Source organism: Falco naumanni, chromosome 11 (assembly GCF_017639655.2).
Source record: "Falco naumanni isolate bFalNau1 chromosome 11, bFalNau1.pat, whole genome shotgun sequence".
Taxonomy (NCBI): Eukaryota; Metazoa; Chordata; class Aves; order Falconiformes; family Falconidae; genus Falco; species Falco naumanni.
Window position 1 is genome coordinate 24531317 of NC_054064.1, and position 16559 is coordinate 24547875.

At 54.5% G+C, this 16559-nt stretch overlaps 2 protein-coding genes across 10 annotated transcripts; one reads left to right on the forward strand and one right to left on the reverse strand.

Annotated features, from left to right (window-relative positions):
• The first annotated feature begins 674 nt into the window (after window positions 1–674).
• On the forward strand, window positions 675–12362 carry LOC121095657 (nuclear autoantigenic sperm protein). 3 transcript variants are annotated; one of them, XM_040610822.1, is made up of 15 exons: window positions 675–835; window positions 1769–1819; window positions 2527–2637; window positions 3187–3267; window positions 3454–3551; window positions 4272–5171; window positions 7000–7082; window positions 8035–8111; window positions 8240–8313; window positions 9377–9565; window positions 9816–9982; window positions 10400–10453; window positions 10543–10614; window positions 11548–11676; window positions 12193–12362. In XM_040610822.1, exons 1-15 carry the CDS (start codon window positions 774–776, stop codon window positions 12244–12246), a joined length of 2202 nt encoding a protein of 733 aa, XP_040466756.1. In that variant the 5' UTR covers window positions 675–773; the 3' UTR covers window positions 12247–12362. The 3 variants fall into 3 exon arrangements, with proteins under 3 accessions (XP_040466756.1, XP_040466755.1, XP_040466757.1); XM_040610821.1 differs by having other exon boundaries at window positions 676–835; window positions 8026–8111; XM_040610823.1 differs by lacking the exon at window positions 4272–5171 and having other exon boundaries at window positions 686–835; window positions 8026–8111.
• Window positions 12363–12927: 565 nt separating this feature from the next.
• On the reverse strand, window positions 12928–16027 carry CCDC17 (coiled-coil domain containing 17). 7 transcript variants are annotated; one of them, XM_040609922.1, is made up of 9 exons: window positions 14992–16027; window positions 14776–14893; window positions 14618–14674; window positions 14409–14539; window positions 14214–14336; window positions 13994–14059; window positions 13729–13898; window positions 13298–13443; window positions 12928–13153 (listed from the first exon to the last, which is right to left on the reverse strand). In XM_040609922.1, exons 1-8 carry the CDS (start codon window positions 15764–15766, stop codon window positions 13300–13302), a joined length of 1584 nt encoding a protein of 527 aa, XP_040465856.1. In that variant the 5' UTR covers window positions 15767–16027; the 3' UTR covers window positions 12928–13153; window positions 13298–13299. The 7 variants fall into 7 exon arrangements, 6 of the variants coding, with proteins under 6 accessions (XP_040465856.1, XP_040465853.1, XP_040465854.1 ...); XM_040609919.1 differs by having other exon boundaries at window positions 14214–14539; XM_040609920.1 differs by having other exon boundaries at window positions 12928–13059; window positions 14214–14539; window positions 14992–16026.
• Window positions 16028–16559: the final 532 nt, after the last annotated feature.

Genomic DNA, 16559 nt, shown 5'->3' on the forward strand with positions numbered 1-16559 from the left:
TGCTGGGGGAAGAGCAGAGCAGCTGCCTGAGCCCAGCCGGAGCCATGGAGAGGCTGGGGCTGGACGTGGCGACACGGCGCCGGTGCGGGGTGCCGGTGCCCCCCGAGGCGTGCGGCACAGAAACCCGAGCCCGGCCAAGCGCGGGCTGGCGGTGCCGCTGGCCGTGCGCCATGTTAGCGAGCGCCCGCCCTGGCTACGGAGCGGAAGGCTCCGCGGGGCGGGGGCAGGCCCGGGCTCCGAGCAGGCGCTCGCTTCGCCCTCCCCGCGGCCCGAGGCCTGCGCCGGGGCGCGAACCTTCCCCCGCCTCCGGGGCAGGCCCTTCTCCCCGCGGGCAGCCCCCACGGCACGGCCGCCCTGCCCCGGGGCCCGCCCAGCCCGGCGTGCGGAGCGCAGTGCGGGCCCGGCGGGGCCGGGGCGGGCGCGGACTACGCTTCCCGGCGTGCCGCGCGGCGGCGCCCCCCCTCCCATCCGAACTCCGTTTCCCGGCGCCTCCCGCGCACCTCCGCCCCGCCTCGCCCGGCACTACACTTCCCGGCGTGCCGCGCGGCCCCGCCGCGGCCTCCCCCCCGAGACTACGCTTCCCAGCGAGCCCCGCGCGGCGGAGCCCCGAGCGTCCCGCGGAGGGCGGGCGCGCGGCATGCCGGGAGCGGTAGTCCTCTCGCGGCGTGCGCGCGCCGCGAGGCGGGCCGGGGCGTGTCCTCGGGGGTATATAGGCAGCCGGAGGGGCAGGGGTCTGCACTCTGCCGCCGCCGCCCCTCTCTCCAGCAGCTTCTATGCAAGCGTCGGCCGTCGCCGCTCCCCCCCGCGCTGAGCCCGCGCCGGCCTCCCCGACTAGGTAGGGCCGCGCGGGCCGGTCCCGGTCACGGTGTGTGCGTGTCCGGAGGATGGGGGGTGGCGGCAGGGGTGAGGGGGCCGCTTTCGCGCCACGGGGGTGACGGGAGGGGTGGGGGGCGGCGGGCAGGGTTTCCTTTCGGGGGGGGGGGGGGGGGAAGGCTGGGGGCGCCGGCTGGGCTGCCACCCCTGCCCCCCGTGCCCCCGCCTCACCTCCGTTACCCCCCCCACCGGCGGTGGTACGTGCCGTCCCGCTCCTCCAGCGCCAGCTGGGCCCGCTCGGCTCGCGCGGGGCCACCACGTGACCCCTGCGCGGCTGCTGCCATCTTTGTTGGGGGCAGCCGATGCCGCGGAACCTTGCCTGTGGGCCGGGTTGGGGGAGGGGGAGCGGCGGGGGGCGGGGGGGGCGGGGGTGGGTGGTCCCGCAGCGTCACGTGGCGGCGGGCCGCCAGCCCATCAGGAGCCGCCGCCGGGGTTTGGCGCCAATGGCGGGGGCGGGGCCGGGGGAAGGCGGGAAAGGCGCCCATTGTCTGCCGGGGCGGGGGGCCCGGCCGCTGCCCGCCTCGCCCGGCCTTTGTTCCGCCAGCGCCGCCCCCGCCCCCTCCTGTCAGCTGCCGGCCGGGGCCCAGCGGCCGCCCGCAGCGGTGCCGCGAGGGCGGCCCGGCCGCACCGCTGCTTCCCTGGCTGGAAGGTTGGCGTGGAACACAAGGTTCCGCGTTTTGCGGGTCGCCGCCGGTGTGCGGGGGGCGGCCCGGGCTGCGGAGCCGCTGGCCGGGCCTGTTGCGGTGCAGCCTGAGGGCGGGAGCGGCTGCTTGCCCGGCAGCCTGTAACTCAGACTGTCACCGGACTGGTGGGGCGGCCGGTGGGCACCCTGAGGCTCGCCCCGCCGCGGAACGGGTGGCCTGTTACCAACCCTTCCTCGATGTTTGGTTTGCAGGATGGAAGAGGAATTGGCAGCTCCTTCCACGTCCACAGACAAGACAGACAGGTGAGCTGGGAGTTGGAGCTGTCAGTAGCCGAGAACGTGAGGTGCAGGGTGGCCGAGTGGAAGCAGAACGCTCGCCCTTCACTTGTGTCGGGCTTGAAGTTCAGCTGCTGCGGGCACTGTAGGTGCCGGGTACTTGCCCTCACCCGTTGGTAGTCTGCATCAGGCTAGTGCAACAAAGCTCTTTCAAGGGCTAATAAATAACACAAATACTAGCTGTTGTTTAGGAATCTTCTGCTCTGTGAGTTAGTGCTTGGAAAGTGTTTGGGAGGCACAAGTATGTGGCCAGCATGTAGCGGTACCTCTGTGGGCAGCTCTTGTCCCACTTCAAGGTGCTGCACTGGGATGCTCCTTCTGGAAATGGAGCCACGGGAGATGTGCTGAATTGAAACTAAGGCTTGCATCTGTTTTTCTCAAATGCATGGCTATTGTATTGGTGTGCAACAACTTGAAATATATTCTTTAGCATCCTTTGTCATACCAGCTTCTTGCGGTGGTTGGCAAAATCAATCTGTCTGCCCTTGGCCATCAGAATTAAAAGTTGGTCCAGATTTAAACAAAATCAAACCACCCCTACCCTGATAGTTCAAACCAACCATTGTAATGTATGCAACTTGCTGTTGTATAAAGCTGACTAGGTTTTGAAAGCTGGATGTGAAATTACTATGGAAACTAACAGGATTCTGCATTTGATTTCTTCTCCCCTCTAGTATGGATGTGGATGGAGAATCAAAGAAACTATTGGGTTTAGGACAGAAACACTTGGTAATGGGAAATATTCCGGCTGCTGTCAATGCGTTCCAAGAAGCTGCGAGCTTACTGTGAGTAATAGAATGTTTTGTGTGTTTTTATAGGGCTTGGGTTTCAGCTTGACTATACTGATGTGGCTTACACAGGAAAGATTGCAATTCTTACTTCATACGTGCTGCTGTGTTTATAATACAAACGAGGAGAGGACAAACTGTTCAAATTGAACCCAAGTGTTGGACAATACTGTAGTTGGTATGCAATTTAGACAGCTTTTGTGGTAGTAATTGCTGGTGCGCTTCCCAAAGGAGAAAAAGGGATTTGGTATTTTATTTTGCAGTGTGGTTGTGATGTCCGTTAATATGAAAATGACAGTGTTATTTGCTAGTAACATGTTTACTAGTCTTGATCGTTCTCTGAGGGTGACACCTCTTTGGGTTTTAGACTAATTTACTTTGCTGGATGTTTGAGAGCCACATCTAGCTGAGAGGAGCACCCGTTATTTGAAACTGTGGAAGACGAGCCAAGAAATTGATTCTTCCTGTCAGGCATTTTTAGCTTTCAAGCTTACGTACCAAAATCTGAAGCGGGCATAGGCAAATAATTCTTCGTTGCTTTTGTAGGGGTAAAAAATATGGTGAGACAGCGGATGAGTGTGCAGAAGCTTTTTTTTATTATGGAAAATCTCTCCTGGAATTGGCAAGGTATGTTAACAGTTTCTCATTTGTTTAAGAATCTGCCTGCCGTAACAGCATTTCACCATTGTATAGGCAGGGTTACACTTGAACTTCATGTAAGCAAGGTTGCACTGGGTGGGATGGGCTGTGGTATTGCAGCTTGTGCGGTGTTATTACAAGAGCTAAGGGATAACAAACTTTTGTTCTTGTTAGAATGGAAAATGGTGTGCTGGGAAACGCCTTAGAAGGGGTGCAGGTTGAAGAGGAAGAAGAAAAAGCTGAAGATGAGTCTGCGTTACCAACTGTTGATGGTATGTAAAGCTGTCTGCCCTGTCGTGGAGGCACCAAGGTGCATTTTCTTGTCTGAATGATCCAAGTTCAGTCCATCGGTATCTTGAGTAGCCTGAATCATTCTGTTGAAACTCCTAGCAGCCTGAATGGACTTTTTTTATTCTTCTAATCTTTGTTAAAGATTGAAAAAAAACCCTTAAACTCCTGCGAGGAACTGGTCACTGAAAGCACACATAAAGGGTCACCAGGTGTCTGTGTCCTGAAGCACTGCATTCAGACTTGCTTTCTTAAGCTTCACAGTCAACTGGAACTGCTTTGTAACCTTGTAGCAGTACATTGTGTGTAGTAGGGCAGGTCAGAGTCTCTGTAAAAAGCCCAAGAACAGTAACTATTTTATACTACCTGCAGCTGGACATAATACAGGAATTCCTGTCAATCCAGACTATTAAAAGCACTGGCACCTCTTGCTTAGCTGTGACTAAAAATGCTAGCGCGCAAAACTGCACACTGCTTGAGCAGCTGCTTGCAATAATGCAGTCTGGGGAAGGGTTTGCTTATTTCAAGTTAATATGTTGGTTGTGTCTTAATTCCTTGTACTTTGAAAATGGACCTCTTAGGAATGTCATCTAACTTGGTGACAAACCAACACACTGGAGGGTCTGAGGGTGGTATTGTCAGTGCCCATTAATGTCTTTTATCACTAAACTCGAAGAAATGTTTATGCTTCCTCAATCATGTAGAAGAAGCAAGGGAAGAGTTGAGAGAACAGGTATATAATGCCATGGGGGAAAAAGAAGAGGCCAAAAAGTCTACAGAAGAGTCTCCAGTACTATCTGAGAAGGAAATCAAAGAAGAGGATGTTGAAATGGAAGACATCACGGAAGAAAAACCAACAGAAGAAGCAGTTGCTGACAAGGATGTAAAGCTTGAAGAGGCTGAAGAGAAGACAGAGGCTTCTGTGGAAAAAGAAGTAACTTCAGAAGAGCAGAAACAGCAGGTTGCTGTGGAAAAGGAGGCTGCAAAAGAAACAGCAGCTGTGGAAGAGAAGGTAGTGGAAGAAGAGCGGAAGATGGTGCCTGAAAACAAGGTAGCAGAGGCAACTGAGGAGAAGGAGAGAATGATAGAAGCTTCAGACAAGGAGGTGGAAGCCTCTGTAGAAGAGGCTGAAGCTGGAGAAGTGACTGTGGAAGAGAAGGGAGATGTGGCAGAGCAGACAGCAAAAGCAACAGAAAAAGATCTGGCTGTGGAAAAGGGAGAGGCTGTAGAAGGGCAGGCAGAGGCAGCTGTGGAAGAAGAGAAGGCAGTAGCGCAAGTGACAGCGGAAGTGCAGGCAGCAGTTGCTGTGGAGCAGAAAGAAGCTGCAGAAGGGGCAGCAGAAGCAGCTGAACAGAAGAAGGTGGAGGAGAAACAAGAGCTGGTAGAGACTGCTGCAGAAGAGAAGCCAGATGAGTCCAAAGAGCCAGAGTCCTCAAAGGAACCTGTGCCCGCAGAGGGCAAAGAGCCATCTAATGACTTGGAAGAAAAGGCTGAAGTAGCTGCTAAGGTAGAGAAAGAGGAAAAGAAGGATGACCTGGTGGAAGAGGGTGAAGGTGCTAAGGTAGAAAAAGAAGAGAAAGATGACCTGATGGAAGAGGGAGAAGGTAACAGTGAGAGGAGAAGTTATTGTGGGTGGATGACTTGATGGATTTGGCTAACAATGGGTAAAAAGTGTTCCATTCAGAATTTTCTGTTTGCCTTAGAATAAGGAAAAGGCACAGTAAAGGGGCTTTTGGAGGATTTTACATCCAAGTAAAGTTTCAAGGAATGGTCTCAGTTTCTTTAGACTAACGCTTAACTAACTGCAAAGCAAATCTTGAAAGCAAACTTAGAGCCCTGTGAAATGTGTAAGTAACGGCTAGGCTCGTGGAGAATACTGAATGGATGTTCACTTGCATGCGTCTGGGTGTATTGCACTAACCTTCAGCACAAGTTGTTCGGAAGCACAAGTTGTCTCTGGTTATAACCATACTTCATTTTAAAAGTGGAGCAGAAAAATAACAGCTGAATACATTAAAAAGAAAAGTAAATACGCTTTTAGTGGGGGGGAAGGAGCTCTCCCTTTGAGTCTCTCTGACAATTACAAGTAAGCATTTAGTTGGCAAATCTAAACTTAGTTTGCCTTGGAACCTGAAGGCTTATTGTTACTATCTAGTACAGTCTTCCATCTCTCTAGCTTTTTCTGCCATTCTGCTTCCCTGCTTCACTGTAGCTTTTTTTCTGGATTATGTTAGAGTAACTTAGTAAAACTTGCACATTTTGCTGAAGTATTACTTGCATGGTCTTAGTAGGCCAGTGCTTCCTATTGCACAAGTTAATTGATGAGCTGATAATTGAAACTTTGCTTGTCAGTAACTTTGCTTCAGAGGAAGAGCCTTATTTTAGGAGTGGTAAACATTCAGACTAAATCCTTTTGGACACTGACAGGATTTGTACTGCTGAGCAGAGTGAACCTCACTGGTGGAACAGCTGCCTAACAAGGTGTCTGTCTGGATGTAGTATGACTGAACATAAACTAAGAATAGTTATCCACTCGTCGTTATCCTGTGAAAGGCTGCTTATGTACAAATACTGCTGCTTTCCCCCACCATCCCCAACTCTGCTAGTCTGAGGACAGTCCTGAACGTCCTCATCTAGTACTGTGTCATTCCAGACTTCTCCCACTACTTAAAAAGTCTAACTTCTTAACACCTCCTCTGGTTTACCTTTGAGCTGTCCTGATACAGGTTTGGCCATCTCAGTGGTAGGTGAGGGTTCTCTAGTCTCTGTCCCATCAAGCTCATGTTACTCTGGAATTAGCAGTCATGATATGGGAACTAAGCGTGTGACCTTAGCATGCAAGTCAACCAATGCTCTGAAGTTACTAGCCGTACTCCTTCATTGCACACTTTCCCAAAAATCTTTTCTACAAGTAGAATAGATCATGTAGTGCTCCTACATAGCATCAGAAGTCAAATCAGTGCTGCACAATACAGATTCATTAATAACATTGCCGACGTGTCTGACATGAGGAACATGAATTCAGAAATAGTCTTTATTTCTACACAGTTTGGCAGCTATCTTGCTGAAAACTGTTATCTGTAGCATGAAGTCCAGCAATTGACCGGTACCTCCAGAGCTCAGTCCAGCATCCTGTGGTTTCAGTGGGAATTCACAATGAATTTGTGAGAACTGAATCCTGTGTTAAGTTTCTGTTCTAGATAATGTGAAGTTAAACTTAAAACAAGGGCTAAGGCAGCCTGGAACTACTTTAGTCTACGGTGCCTACCGCTTTCAGCAAGATGGCTGCTGCTGAGCATTTAATGTATCTGTGCTCTTCTTGCATCACACATCTAACCTGTCACTGGAAGGATAAGGGCTGGATATTTATTCTGCCTGACTCCATGTGAAGCAAGCATAACAACAAATGTTGTTCATCTACTTTCCTTGTAGAAACAGAAGAATCTGAAGAGGAAGATAAAGAAAATGATAAAGCTGAAGATGATAAGGAGAATGAATTGACAGTAGAAGACAAGGTGAGATTGCTGAGCTCTGATATGTGTGCTCATAGGAGAGTGCAGTGTTTATCTAAATGTCATGTTAAAGTCTTTATAAGAGCTCATGTGTATTTCATTTAGTCTTGTGTAGGAAATTACTTTTGAAAACCAGTATTGCCTAAAGAAGCAGCGTGTTCTGCATAGTCTGCGTTGCAGGATCTTGCTCAGCTCTGTAAACTTGGGCTTGTTTAGCTGCGCTGAAACAAATGCTTGCAGTCTACTGATGAGTAAAGCAGCCTGGTGAATGCAGGGACGGGCAGGGACAGTTGCTTTAGCTTGTGGCTAAAGTTAGCTACTTGCAAGAGTTCATTCTCTGCTTGTTTTGTTGGCTCCCTGTGTATGTTGAATGCACCCAGTCCAGGAAGTCCTGATTAGGATGGGGATTTAGTGGGAAGTGTAGTGCTGCTTAAATCTGAGGTGTTATGTTGATATAGCAGTCAAAACACCTGGAAAAATCTGAAGCCTGTTAAAGTGTGCTACTAAGCATGCTAGACAACTGTTTGGAATATCTGTCTGTTCCTCAGGCTATTCTAATGGAAGCTCAAAAGCTCATTTAAAAAGCGGAACATGGAACTCCTTTACTTAGCTTTTGGTTCATCTAAACAGCACCTTAAATGAAATCCTACTCTTGGGATAATATTGGTGCTTGGTGCCCTGTTATTTCTGGAAAAAAGAATTAAGGCTGTATCAACTGACGACAGTGTAAGCCTATGTTCTACTTAAAACATCTTTGCTGCAGGCAAAATCTTGGTTGATGCAATAACTTCTGCTCTGTGTGTTTTGTTTCGTTTTTTTTTTTCTCCTAGTGGTAAACTGTTGACTTCTTCAAGAAATTTATTCCTTGACAATGCTGCTTAGAAATTCAGTGCTGGTGTTTGATGTGATATGCAACCAAGTCACTCAATCTTTAATGCATTTCTAGTCTTTACAGGAAAGTGAGGAGGATGAAATTGGAAATCTTGAGCTAGCCTGGGACATGCTGGAGTTGGCAAAAGTCATCTACAAGAGGTAAATACTGAAGTCCTAATTTGGATGTGCGCTAGAGAAACTCATTGTAAATGGGAGGTGGCATAAGGAATTGGTGAATGTGGCATATTCTGATCAGTTTTTGAAAACTACTTTTTTTCTTGATTTAGACAAGAAACAAAAGAAGCTCAGCTCCATGCGGCTCAAGCTCATCTAAAGCTAGGAGAAGTTAGCATTGAATCTGGTTAGTATTAATGCTTACGTACAGAGTGTTCAGTTCCACTTTCTGTTGTGCTTGATTTTGTACTTAAAGTGAATGGAGGTGAGTTAAGGCTGTTAAGATGAAAGCAAAATAAGCTTTGTCTGATTATGGTAGTGCAGCCATGTGAGAAGCTTTGGAATCAAGGGATGAACGAGTTGGTGTCTTAAACAGGGTACTTTGTGCTTTTCCAGAACGCTGAAGGAAGGCTGAGTGGGAGGTAGCGTGTTACCAGATCAAAACCAGCCTTGTGTTCTGCTTTATAGGCAGGGTTTGGTTATCTTCAGAAACTTGGGAGAGACCTGCTGTATTGAAACAGTGAGTCGCTGAGCTTGGTGGGAGGTGTCAGTACCATGCCGCTTCCAGAACCATAAAGACCACAAATGGAAAATGGTTGACTTTCCAAAATCTTGGGGTATGGTCAGGAAAGGCTCTTATGCAGCAGAAAAAAGGAGTGGGAAGGAAGCCCCAGGTTTTCACTTTCTAATGTGTCTTTATTTGCCCTTCAGTGAAAAACATGTCTTAAGCTTGTTAAAACCAAGTAGAGTGTAACGTTTTCCGTTACGGCAAGCATTGGAAATAATCTGACAGGTTTCTGGACTGGGGCTACAAAACGGTTGTGTCTTGTGTCACTAGAATGCATTCAGTGGAGCGCTTGACTGGAAGGTAGCCGGGGCTGTCCTGAGCTCTGGATTCAAGTTGCAGTTGGGAGCAGTTACATACGGTTTCTGGTAGTGGGTAAATCAGGATTTGTGTGCCTGGCTTTGACTCGGCTGCTTCGTTAGCAGCGTTGCTGTGAGTAGACAAAGCGCTCCTGGGAGAACGAGAGGAATTGGACTCGAATCAGTCTTTGAGGGGGGAGGCAGGGTTGTCACTTGGTAGTCTGAGAGCAGCCTGTTGCTGAACCGAACTGCTGTGTTCAACGGTGGTTCTGTTTTCAGGCTATATGAAGTGTAATAAAATGGGGAGTAACTGAATGAGGGTTTAGATCTTGCTTGTTTGGATAAGTGAGTGTGGTTTGCAAAGACCTTGTGGCTTTCTCCTACAGAAAACTACACACAGGCTATAGAAGAGTTTCAGGCCTGCCTGGCCCTACAGCAGAAGTACCTGGAGGCTCACGACCGCCTGCTAGCTGAGAGTCACTACCAGCTGGCGCTGGCGTACCACTACAACAGCCAGTTTGATGAGGCAGTTTTGCAGTTCGGTAAATCCATGGAAGTCATTGACAAGAGAATGGGTAAGAGGATTTCTAAAACTGCCTAGTGAATGAGAGCTTTCACAAGTCAGAGCAGACTTTAACTGCCTTAAAAGTACTTAGGTGTGCTTACTGCCTTGCTGCGCAAACATTTGTGGGTCTGAAAGTGGTAACGGGCTGTACTGATACCAGAATTGTTGAAACAGTGTGTGTTAGCAGGTACTTGCCTCAGGATCACTGGACAGCTACTTTGTCTTGAGATTTTTTTGCCATGATAGCTCTTTTGTCCTAGCAATGCTCACTGAGCGAATAAAGAAGGCAGAAAGTGGATCCCCTGAAGATGAGAAGGAGATCGAAGAACTAAAGGGACTGCTTCCTGAAATTAAAGAAAAGATAGAAGATTCCAAGGAGTCTCAAAAGAGTGCAAGAGTAGCTGAGCAGGCGCTGAAAGCAACTCTGGTTAGTGCACCCGGTGGTTTCCTTCTAACCAAGTGTTCTTCCAGTCACACTTGTAAACCAGCAGTGGAAGGAGCTCAGACTTGGTGGTACGGACTGGGGGCTGATGGTGGATGCTACAGGCTGTGATTGTGAGGAGGGAACTAAGGCAGCTGACGCCTGAAGAGAGGCTATTTAGTAAGTGCACCAACACTAACTGTTCCAAACTAAACTGGAATATGCTGGGCTTCTATAGCAGTTGAATGTGTTGGGGCAGCAACAGGTCAGCCAAATGTGAGAATAGACTCAAGTGTTGCATCTGTCTGGTGTGTAAGTGTAGGCTGCAGCACTGAGGTGTCAAGGATCTGGGTTTTCTGTCCTCTAAACAAGCATATATGGTCTCGCCAGAACTTGTTCAGTGTTTTTTCTGCTTTTCTTAAGGTTGGAACTACATCTGGCTTTGCACAACGTGAAGACGGTGGCTCTGTTTCCACAGTAAGTTAACTTAAGATGGATCTTGATAATTCCTGTCTGCTCTGAGGATTGCTGTTTGCTGTTACTCATGTGTCAATGTCTGGTAACAGATTCCAGTGAGAAAAGCAGCTGACGGTGCATCTCAGTGCGTTACAGACATCTCTCACCTAGTCAGGAAAAAGGTGAGTCCAGAAATTACTAGTTGAACAGTTTGTTAAAGCACTCTTGGCTTACTCTGTATAATTGGATTTCTTGTCTTAAAACTTTTTTTTCTTCACTTAGCCCTATAATGGAAAAAACCACTCTAAAAGCAAAACTAGAAACAATGTGTGAAACCCCTTTCCACTGGGAGCCACCCAGCCTCCAGGAGACTGCTCCTGATGGCTCTGCACCCTGCCTGACCCGCACTGGTTTAACTTCAGAGCAGAGTTGTGTGGCTTCTGCAGGTGCTCTCTGAACAAGTGCCCTCTTCTGCAAGAGGGCATCTGCAAGAAGAGCAGGGTTGCCTACAGATCTTAAGAAAAGGGCAAGCAACCAGCCTGGGCTGGAATCCCTTCTTTCCAAGTGGAAATGGAGAACTGGACTTAATGAATAGCAAAGCCAGTATAATGGTACTAATAAGCTGCCTCTAAAGAGATGCTGTATTGAGCGCTATTTTCCTGTTTGATGTAATTAGTTATCCCCTATAGGATCTTATTTTGTATGATGCTGTGGCGCAGCCTGGCCTGTGTTATATCAGCCTCTTTCAGTTTGGGTTTGCCCGGAGCAGCTTTGCTGCGCTCTACAGAGGCGATTGTAAGTGTGATAGATGCCCTAGATCTACCCCCTTACCAGTGACCTGGCTCAGCAGTTGTGTTTCCTTGCTGAACTATAACTAAGGATAATTTGGCACTATGGATACTAGCACCTAAATGTCTTACTGGAAATGCCTTCCAGTTGAGACCTTTGTGCCAAAGCCTCAGAACTTTGGTTAAATCATAACAGTGAAGCTTGTCTTGAACCTGGCAAGTAGAAGTTGAATAAATGTGCAGTGATGTCTAAAAAAAGTCTAAAAAAATAAAAAGCTTAAACTTTAATTTGTACATTGTGAAGACTATAAATAATTTTCTTCTCAGAGGAAACCAGAGGAGGAGACCCAACAGGGAGAGAATGAAGCTAAGAAATCCAAACCAGAACTGGCTGTCAATGGTGGTGCTGATGCTGTCCCCAGTGGAAATGAGGTTCCAGAAAAAATGGAAGAGGAGGTGGGCAGCTGAGTCAGGAGTCCGTGTCATGCTTCTTGGGTTTTTCTCCTTCCCTTCCCTCTGTTCAGGCATGGGCTTGTGCCTGGTAGATGTACTGGTTTTATTGCCTGCTGGTCTTTTCACAAGGCTTCCCGGATGGGATGGGGAGCGTTCCCCAGCTGGCAGGATGCATGTTCTACTGTGGTGTCCGACACTGGGCTGGGAAGACACCAGCTGTGGAGACTTGCCTGTGGGGTGGGACAGAAACATCTTCTGGGTGTTTGAGCCAGGCTGAACTACAGCACAGGGCCTTTTCCCAAAGTATTTTTGATACTCCTGGGTTTTCTTACTTACCTGGGCTACAATTGTTACATGTCAATATTTTAGGATAGTGTTGGCCTCTGAAGACCAGCAAAGCACAAGTAGTAATTTTAAGTGTTCAACTTACAGAAACCTTGAACTGCTGCATGAATTGGTGCTGTAAGGTGGTGTCTTGGTTTTTTAAAAAAAAAAACAAACCCTTCTCTTTCCTTTTAGACAGAGAAAAGGCCACAAGCAGAATCAGGGGCTGCAGTTGAAAGCACAGTATGATAATTCCTTAACCTTGGACACTCCTCTCCTTACAAGGAAAATGGTTTTGTATATAGTGTATTTTTTCACTTTTTGGCAACTTTTGTATGACTCCAATAAAGATTGTAAGCAAATAATCCCTGCCTTGATCTTCCTCCTGTTACAAGCTCCAGCCTCTGTTCCTCACCTGGTTGCCCCAGGGTTGTGGGTCTCAGTCCTGGCACCCTCGGGGGCTCCCTGGGCATTTCCATCCACATCTGCCTAAGGGCTGGCTGCCGGTGGGAGGAGGGATGGATGAAACTCACTGCAGCTTTGCATGGGAAGGTTGAGATATAAAGCCTTTTTGCCTTCTGCTGGGGCATGGGATAAGGCCGTAGCTCTGGCTGTGTTTGGTTCTTCCTGTGCTGAGCCTGGTGGTGGTTCCTGTGGTGCCTCCCTTGGCCTCCAGCAGCCTAAACATGCTGGGGAAGGCTGATAAGTGCTTGTGTGGCTGCTGCACCCTCTGTGCGTACTGGGACACTGCTGAGGTGCAGCACTGGCTCTGCTCAGCCTCCACTTTATGTCCCTCTGTGGGATGGTGGCTCTGGACAGAGGTAACAGCTACCCTCTGGGCCAGCCTCTCTCCCTGCGTGGGCCCAAGCGGGGATGAGAGGCTGCTCTAGGCCAACTGTATGTGTGTATGTATTAAAAAAGGCCGAGAAGTGAAGAACAACAGGTTGAAGCGATTTATTTAGTACGTGGCCAACACCAGAGGGGAGGAAGTCTTGCTGTGGGTGTTGCTGGTTCCCAGGGCTGAGCTGTCAGTGCCTCTGGTCAGGCTTCCCCTAGCGAGGGCTGGAGGAGCGAGCCGCAGGGAAGGAGAGGGGGAAAAACTGGTTGTGTCCCCAGCGCTAATCACACAGCTGGCCCAAGGCCCCCAGCCCTGCAGCTGTAACACCAATTTTTGCCTTCCCTTCATGGCGCGTCTTGTTAACTATGACCCGGTGTCCTGCTCCAGCCTGGCGAGGGGGTGCCGGGGCAGGGCCGTGGGGACACCGCCTGCTCATGGGGACACCGCCTGCTCGTGGCTCACCTTCAGCGAGGCTTGTGCTGTGCAGGGGGCTCCCGAGCAGGAGGAGGGTCCTCCAGGGCCCTGAAGGGGGCAAGGGGGAGGCTGGGGGGCACACGGGGGTGGCTGGGGGCTGCGGGGCTGCCTGTCAATGCTGGCCTGGGGGACTCCTGGGAAAGGAGGAAGGTGGCGTTAATGGGAGGGGGGTCCCGGTGCCACACATGGCGTCGGGTGTGCAGAGCGAGACACACCTGTGGGTCAGCACTGGGGGACACACCTGCCCCCATGGCCCTGGCTCCGTGGGGCAGCCGCGTCCCCAGCTGTGTCCCCAGCTGCAGCCAAGGAAGCTGGTCCCAAATCACCTCCCCACACTCATCCTGCCCCGCTCAGCAGCCCAACCCCATCTCCCCTCCCCTCCCTGGAGAACTGGGATCACCCTGGGACAAGGCACTTACTGCAAAAAGCTCTGGTGGGGCCAGGGCTGGCAGGAGTGGGGGGGCCGCGGGGGGCGGGAGGATGGCGGGGGGCAGCTGTGGCCCCATCCACTCTGCGTGGCATCGCAGCATCCCCACCTCTGCCTGGAGCTGGGCCAGCTCCTCCGCGTGCTGCTGGGCTGCCCACGAGCCTGGGGGACGGGAACAACTCGGCGCGGGGTTTAACCCCCCCCCCCCCCCCCCCCCCCCCCCCCCCCCCCAGCAGCCCCCTCCCCAAGCATCCCACCGGGCTGGTGCTCAGGCCGCTGGCTGTCCCGGTTGTGCTGCTGCGGTGACTCTCCCCGCTTAATGCCAAAGGGATCGCTGTCACTCAGCGCCGTCACTGTTGCAGCCTCCCCACTTGCACACGCCATAGGCAGCCCAGGGGCTCCGACTGTGACCCCACAGGCAGCCGGGGGCTGTGGGGTGCAGTGGGGGCTGCCCCATCCCTGGGGCCCTGCACCTACCGGCATCGGCTCTCCTCTCCCTCCTGACCTTCAGCGCCAAGAGCTCATCTTCCAGCCGCCGGTTCTCCAGCTCCAGGGCCAGCAGCGCGGCATCCAGGCCCCGTCCCCCCGCGCCGGGGGGCTCTGCCGGCACAGCCGGGGGCGCCTCAGCTGCCGGCCACGGAGCCAGGGTCCCTAACGGGGGCTGGGGCTCACCCGTCCGCCTGCCCCCGCGCAGCCCCGCGGGTCCCTTCTCCAGCAGCGTGGCCTCCACCTGGGCCTGGAGGAGCTGGTCCAGGATGGCGGGGTCGCTCCCGCCGGCGCGCAGGTAGGCCAGCCGCAGCGCCCTGCCACAGCCCGGGGTCAGCCGCCGCCGCGGCCCCAGGGCGCTCGGCTGGGCCCCCCCAGCGCCCGCGGACCCTCACCTGGCCTCGGCCGCCAGCGGCCCGGCGGGGGGGGCGGTCTCCAGGCACGGCGCGGCCCTGGGGGAGGAACGGGCAGGTGGCGGGGGGCGAGGGCCCCTTGCTGGGCAGCACCCGGGCGCTCCCCGGGGCGCGGAGCCCCGTCCCCCCCCGGGGCTCACCCGCCGTGTGCCGCTCGCAGCCGCCCGGCCTGGTCCCGCAGGGCCCGGCTCCGCTCCACTTCCCCCTGCTCGGGGCGGGGGGTCGCGGCTGCCCGGGCCGCCAGCCTCCGGCACAGCGCTGCGGGACGGCGGGGTCAGGGGGCTCGGCGGGGCCCGCACAGCCCCGCTCCCGGCGCCCCGCACCCCGCAGGTGCCGCCCCACCGCCCGGCGCTCACCCTCCCTCTGCTGCTCCAGCCGCCGCGTCCGGGCCCGGATCTCGGACACGCGGCGCTCATGGGCCTCCCGCAGCGCCGGCTGCTGCCGCCCGTGCCCCGGGGCCGGGCCCTGCCGGGGCTCCTGCTGCGCGGGGGGCTGCAACGGGCGGCAGCGGCTGGAGACCACCGGCCGCGGGGAGCCGCCGCGGTGCCGGTGCCCCCCCCGGGCGCGGGGCCGTACCTCCCCCGGCGGCCTCCAGCAAGCGGCGCCGGCCGGGCGGAGCAGGGCCCTCTCGCGGGGGGTGAGCACCTGCCCCGGGGGTCCCCCGTCCCCCCGGCCCCCCCCGGCCGGCGGCAGCCTGGGAAGCACAAGGAGCCGGGGGGGGCGCAGCGCGGGGACGCCCCGACCTCGCGGGAGCAGAAGGGAAGGGGAAGGGGCGATGACGCCCACCCTGGCGGCGCGGCGGGATGCGGGGGGCGCAGGGTGCCCCCGGCTCAGGCCAGGCGGGACCCAGCCGCGCTGGCTGCGATGCCGCCCCCTCGGCCCCCGCCGCGCCCCCGCCCCCCGCCGACCGTCCCGCCCCGCCCGCGCCCCCGTGCCCGGCCCCACGGTACCGGGGTGTCCTGCGGCCGCCCCGCCGTGCCCGGGTCCCCCCCCCGCCGGCAGCGGGGCCCCCCCGGGCGGGCAGGAGGTGGCGGCTGGGGGGGCCCCGGGGCAGAGCCGCTCCTCGTGGAGCCGCAGCAGCGGCCGGGAGCCGAGCGCCATGCGGCACCGGGGGCAGCGGAACCCCGCCATGCCCGGCCTCAGCCCCCCGGCCCGGCACAGCCCCGCGCGGCGGCGGTCGCTGCCGTGTTTGGAGCCGTCGCTACGGCGGGAGGGCGGGGGCCCGGCCGTGCCCAGTTGGCCACGGGCACCGGGAGGGGAGAAACGCCGCCCGAGCAACCGGCGGGGAACGAGGCGGGGGGGCCCTGCTCCGGCAGCGCCGCGACACCGGGCCCGGCCCCGCGGCCGTTGCCGAGCGACCCCCCCTCCCCCCCCTCCGCCGGCAGGTGCAGCAGCGGCCCCGCAGCCCCCCCGCCCGCACCGGGAGCCGCTCAGGCAGAAGCCGCCGCCCCCTGCGCCCCACCGCGTCCAGACCACGGGGCGGGGGGAGCCGGGGGGCGCCGGGCCCGAGCACCCACGTCGTGCTGCTCCCCCTCGGGGGGGCTCCCCGCGCCGGCAGAGCCAGTTTGCCCAGTACAGGTGGCGAGCAGCACGCATTTATTTTTAAACTCACCCCTTTTCTTGACAACGATGCAAATACAATACATAATTTTTCACTTAAATGGATGTAGGAAGTGAAATTAAAAATAAAAAAAAACCAAAGTAAACTTTTCCAGCCAAAAGCCCTGTTCGATGGGCCTGAAGTGGTAGAACGGCAGTGGCAGCCCCCAGGGAGGACTGAAGCGGCAGTTCGGAGGAACGTGGACAATCTGTGCAGTGCCTGACAGCACCCCCAGCACCCCAGTATGCCCAGCACCCCCAGCTCGCTCCCAGCTCCCGAGCCCCCCCCGCCCGGGGGCTGCACGGCCCTGCCGCCCCCCCAGCC

Excerpts from the sequence above, each read along its gene's own strand:
- CCDC17 (XM_040609919.1), bottom strand. The coding sequence starts at position 15,766 with ATGGCGGGGTTCCGCTGCCCCCGGTGCCGCATGGCGCTCGGCTCCCGG. Across the intron at positions 14,540-14,617 it reads CCGCTGGCGGCCGAGGCCAG|GGCGCTGCGGCTGGCCTACC; the intron begins GTGAGGGTCCGC and ends GGGCTGTGGCAG. Across the intron at positions 14,060-14,213 it reads GGAGAGGAGAGCCGATGCCG|GCATTAAGCGGGGAGAGTCA; the intron begins GTAGGTGCAGGG and ends GCGATCCCTTTG.
- LOC121095657 (XM_040610821.1), top strand. The coding sequence starts at position 774 with ATGCAAGCGTCGGCCGTCGCCGCTCCCCCCCGCGCTGAGCCCGCGCCG. Across the intron at positions 9,983-10,399 it reads AGGCGCTGAAAGCAACTCTG|GTTGGAACTACATCTGGCTT; the intron begins GTTAGTGCACCC and ends GCTTTTCTTAAG. Across the intron at positions 10,454-10,542 it reads ACGGTGGCTCTGTTTCCACA|ATTCCAGTGAGAAAAGCAGC; the intron begins GTAAGTTAACTT and ends GTCTGGTAACAG.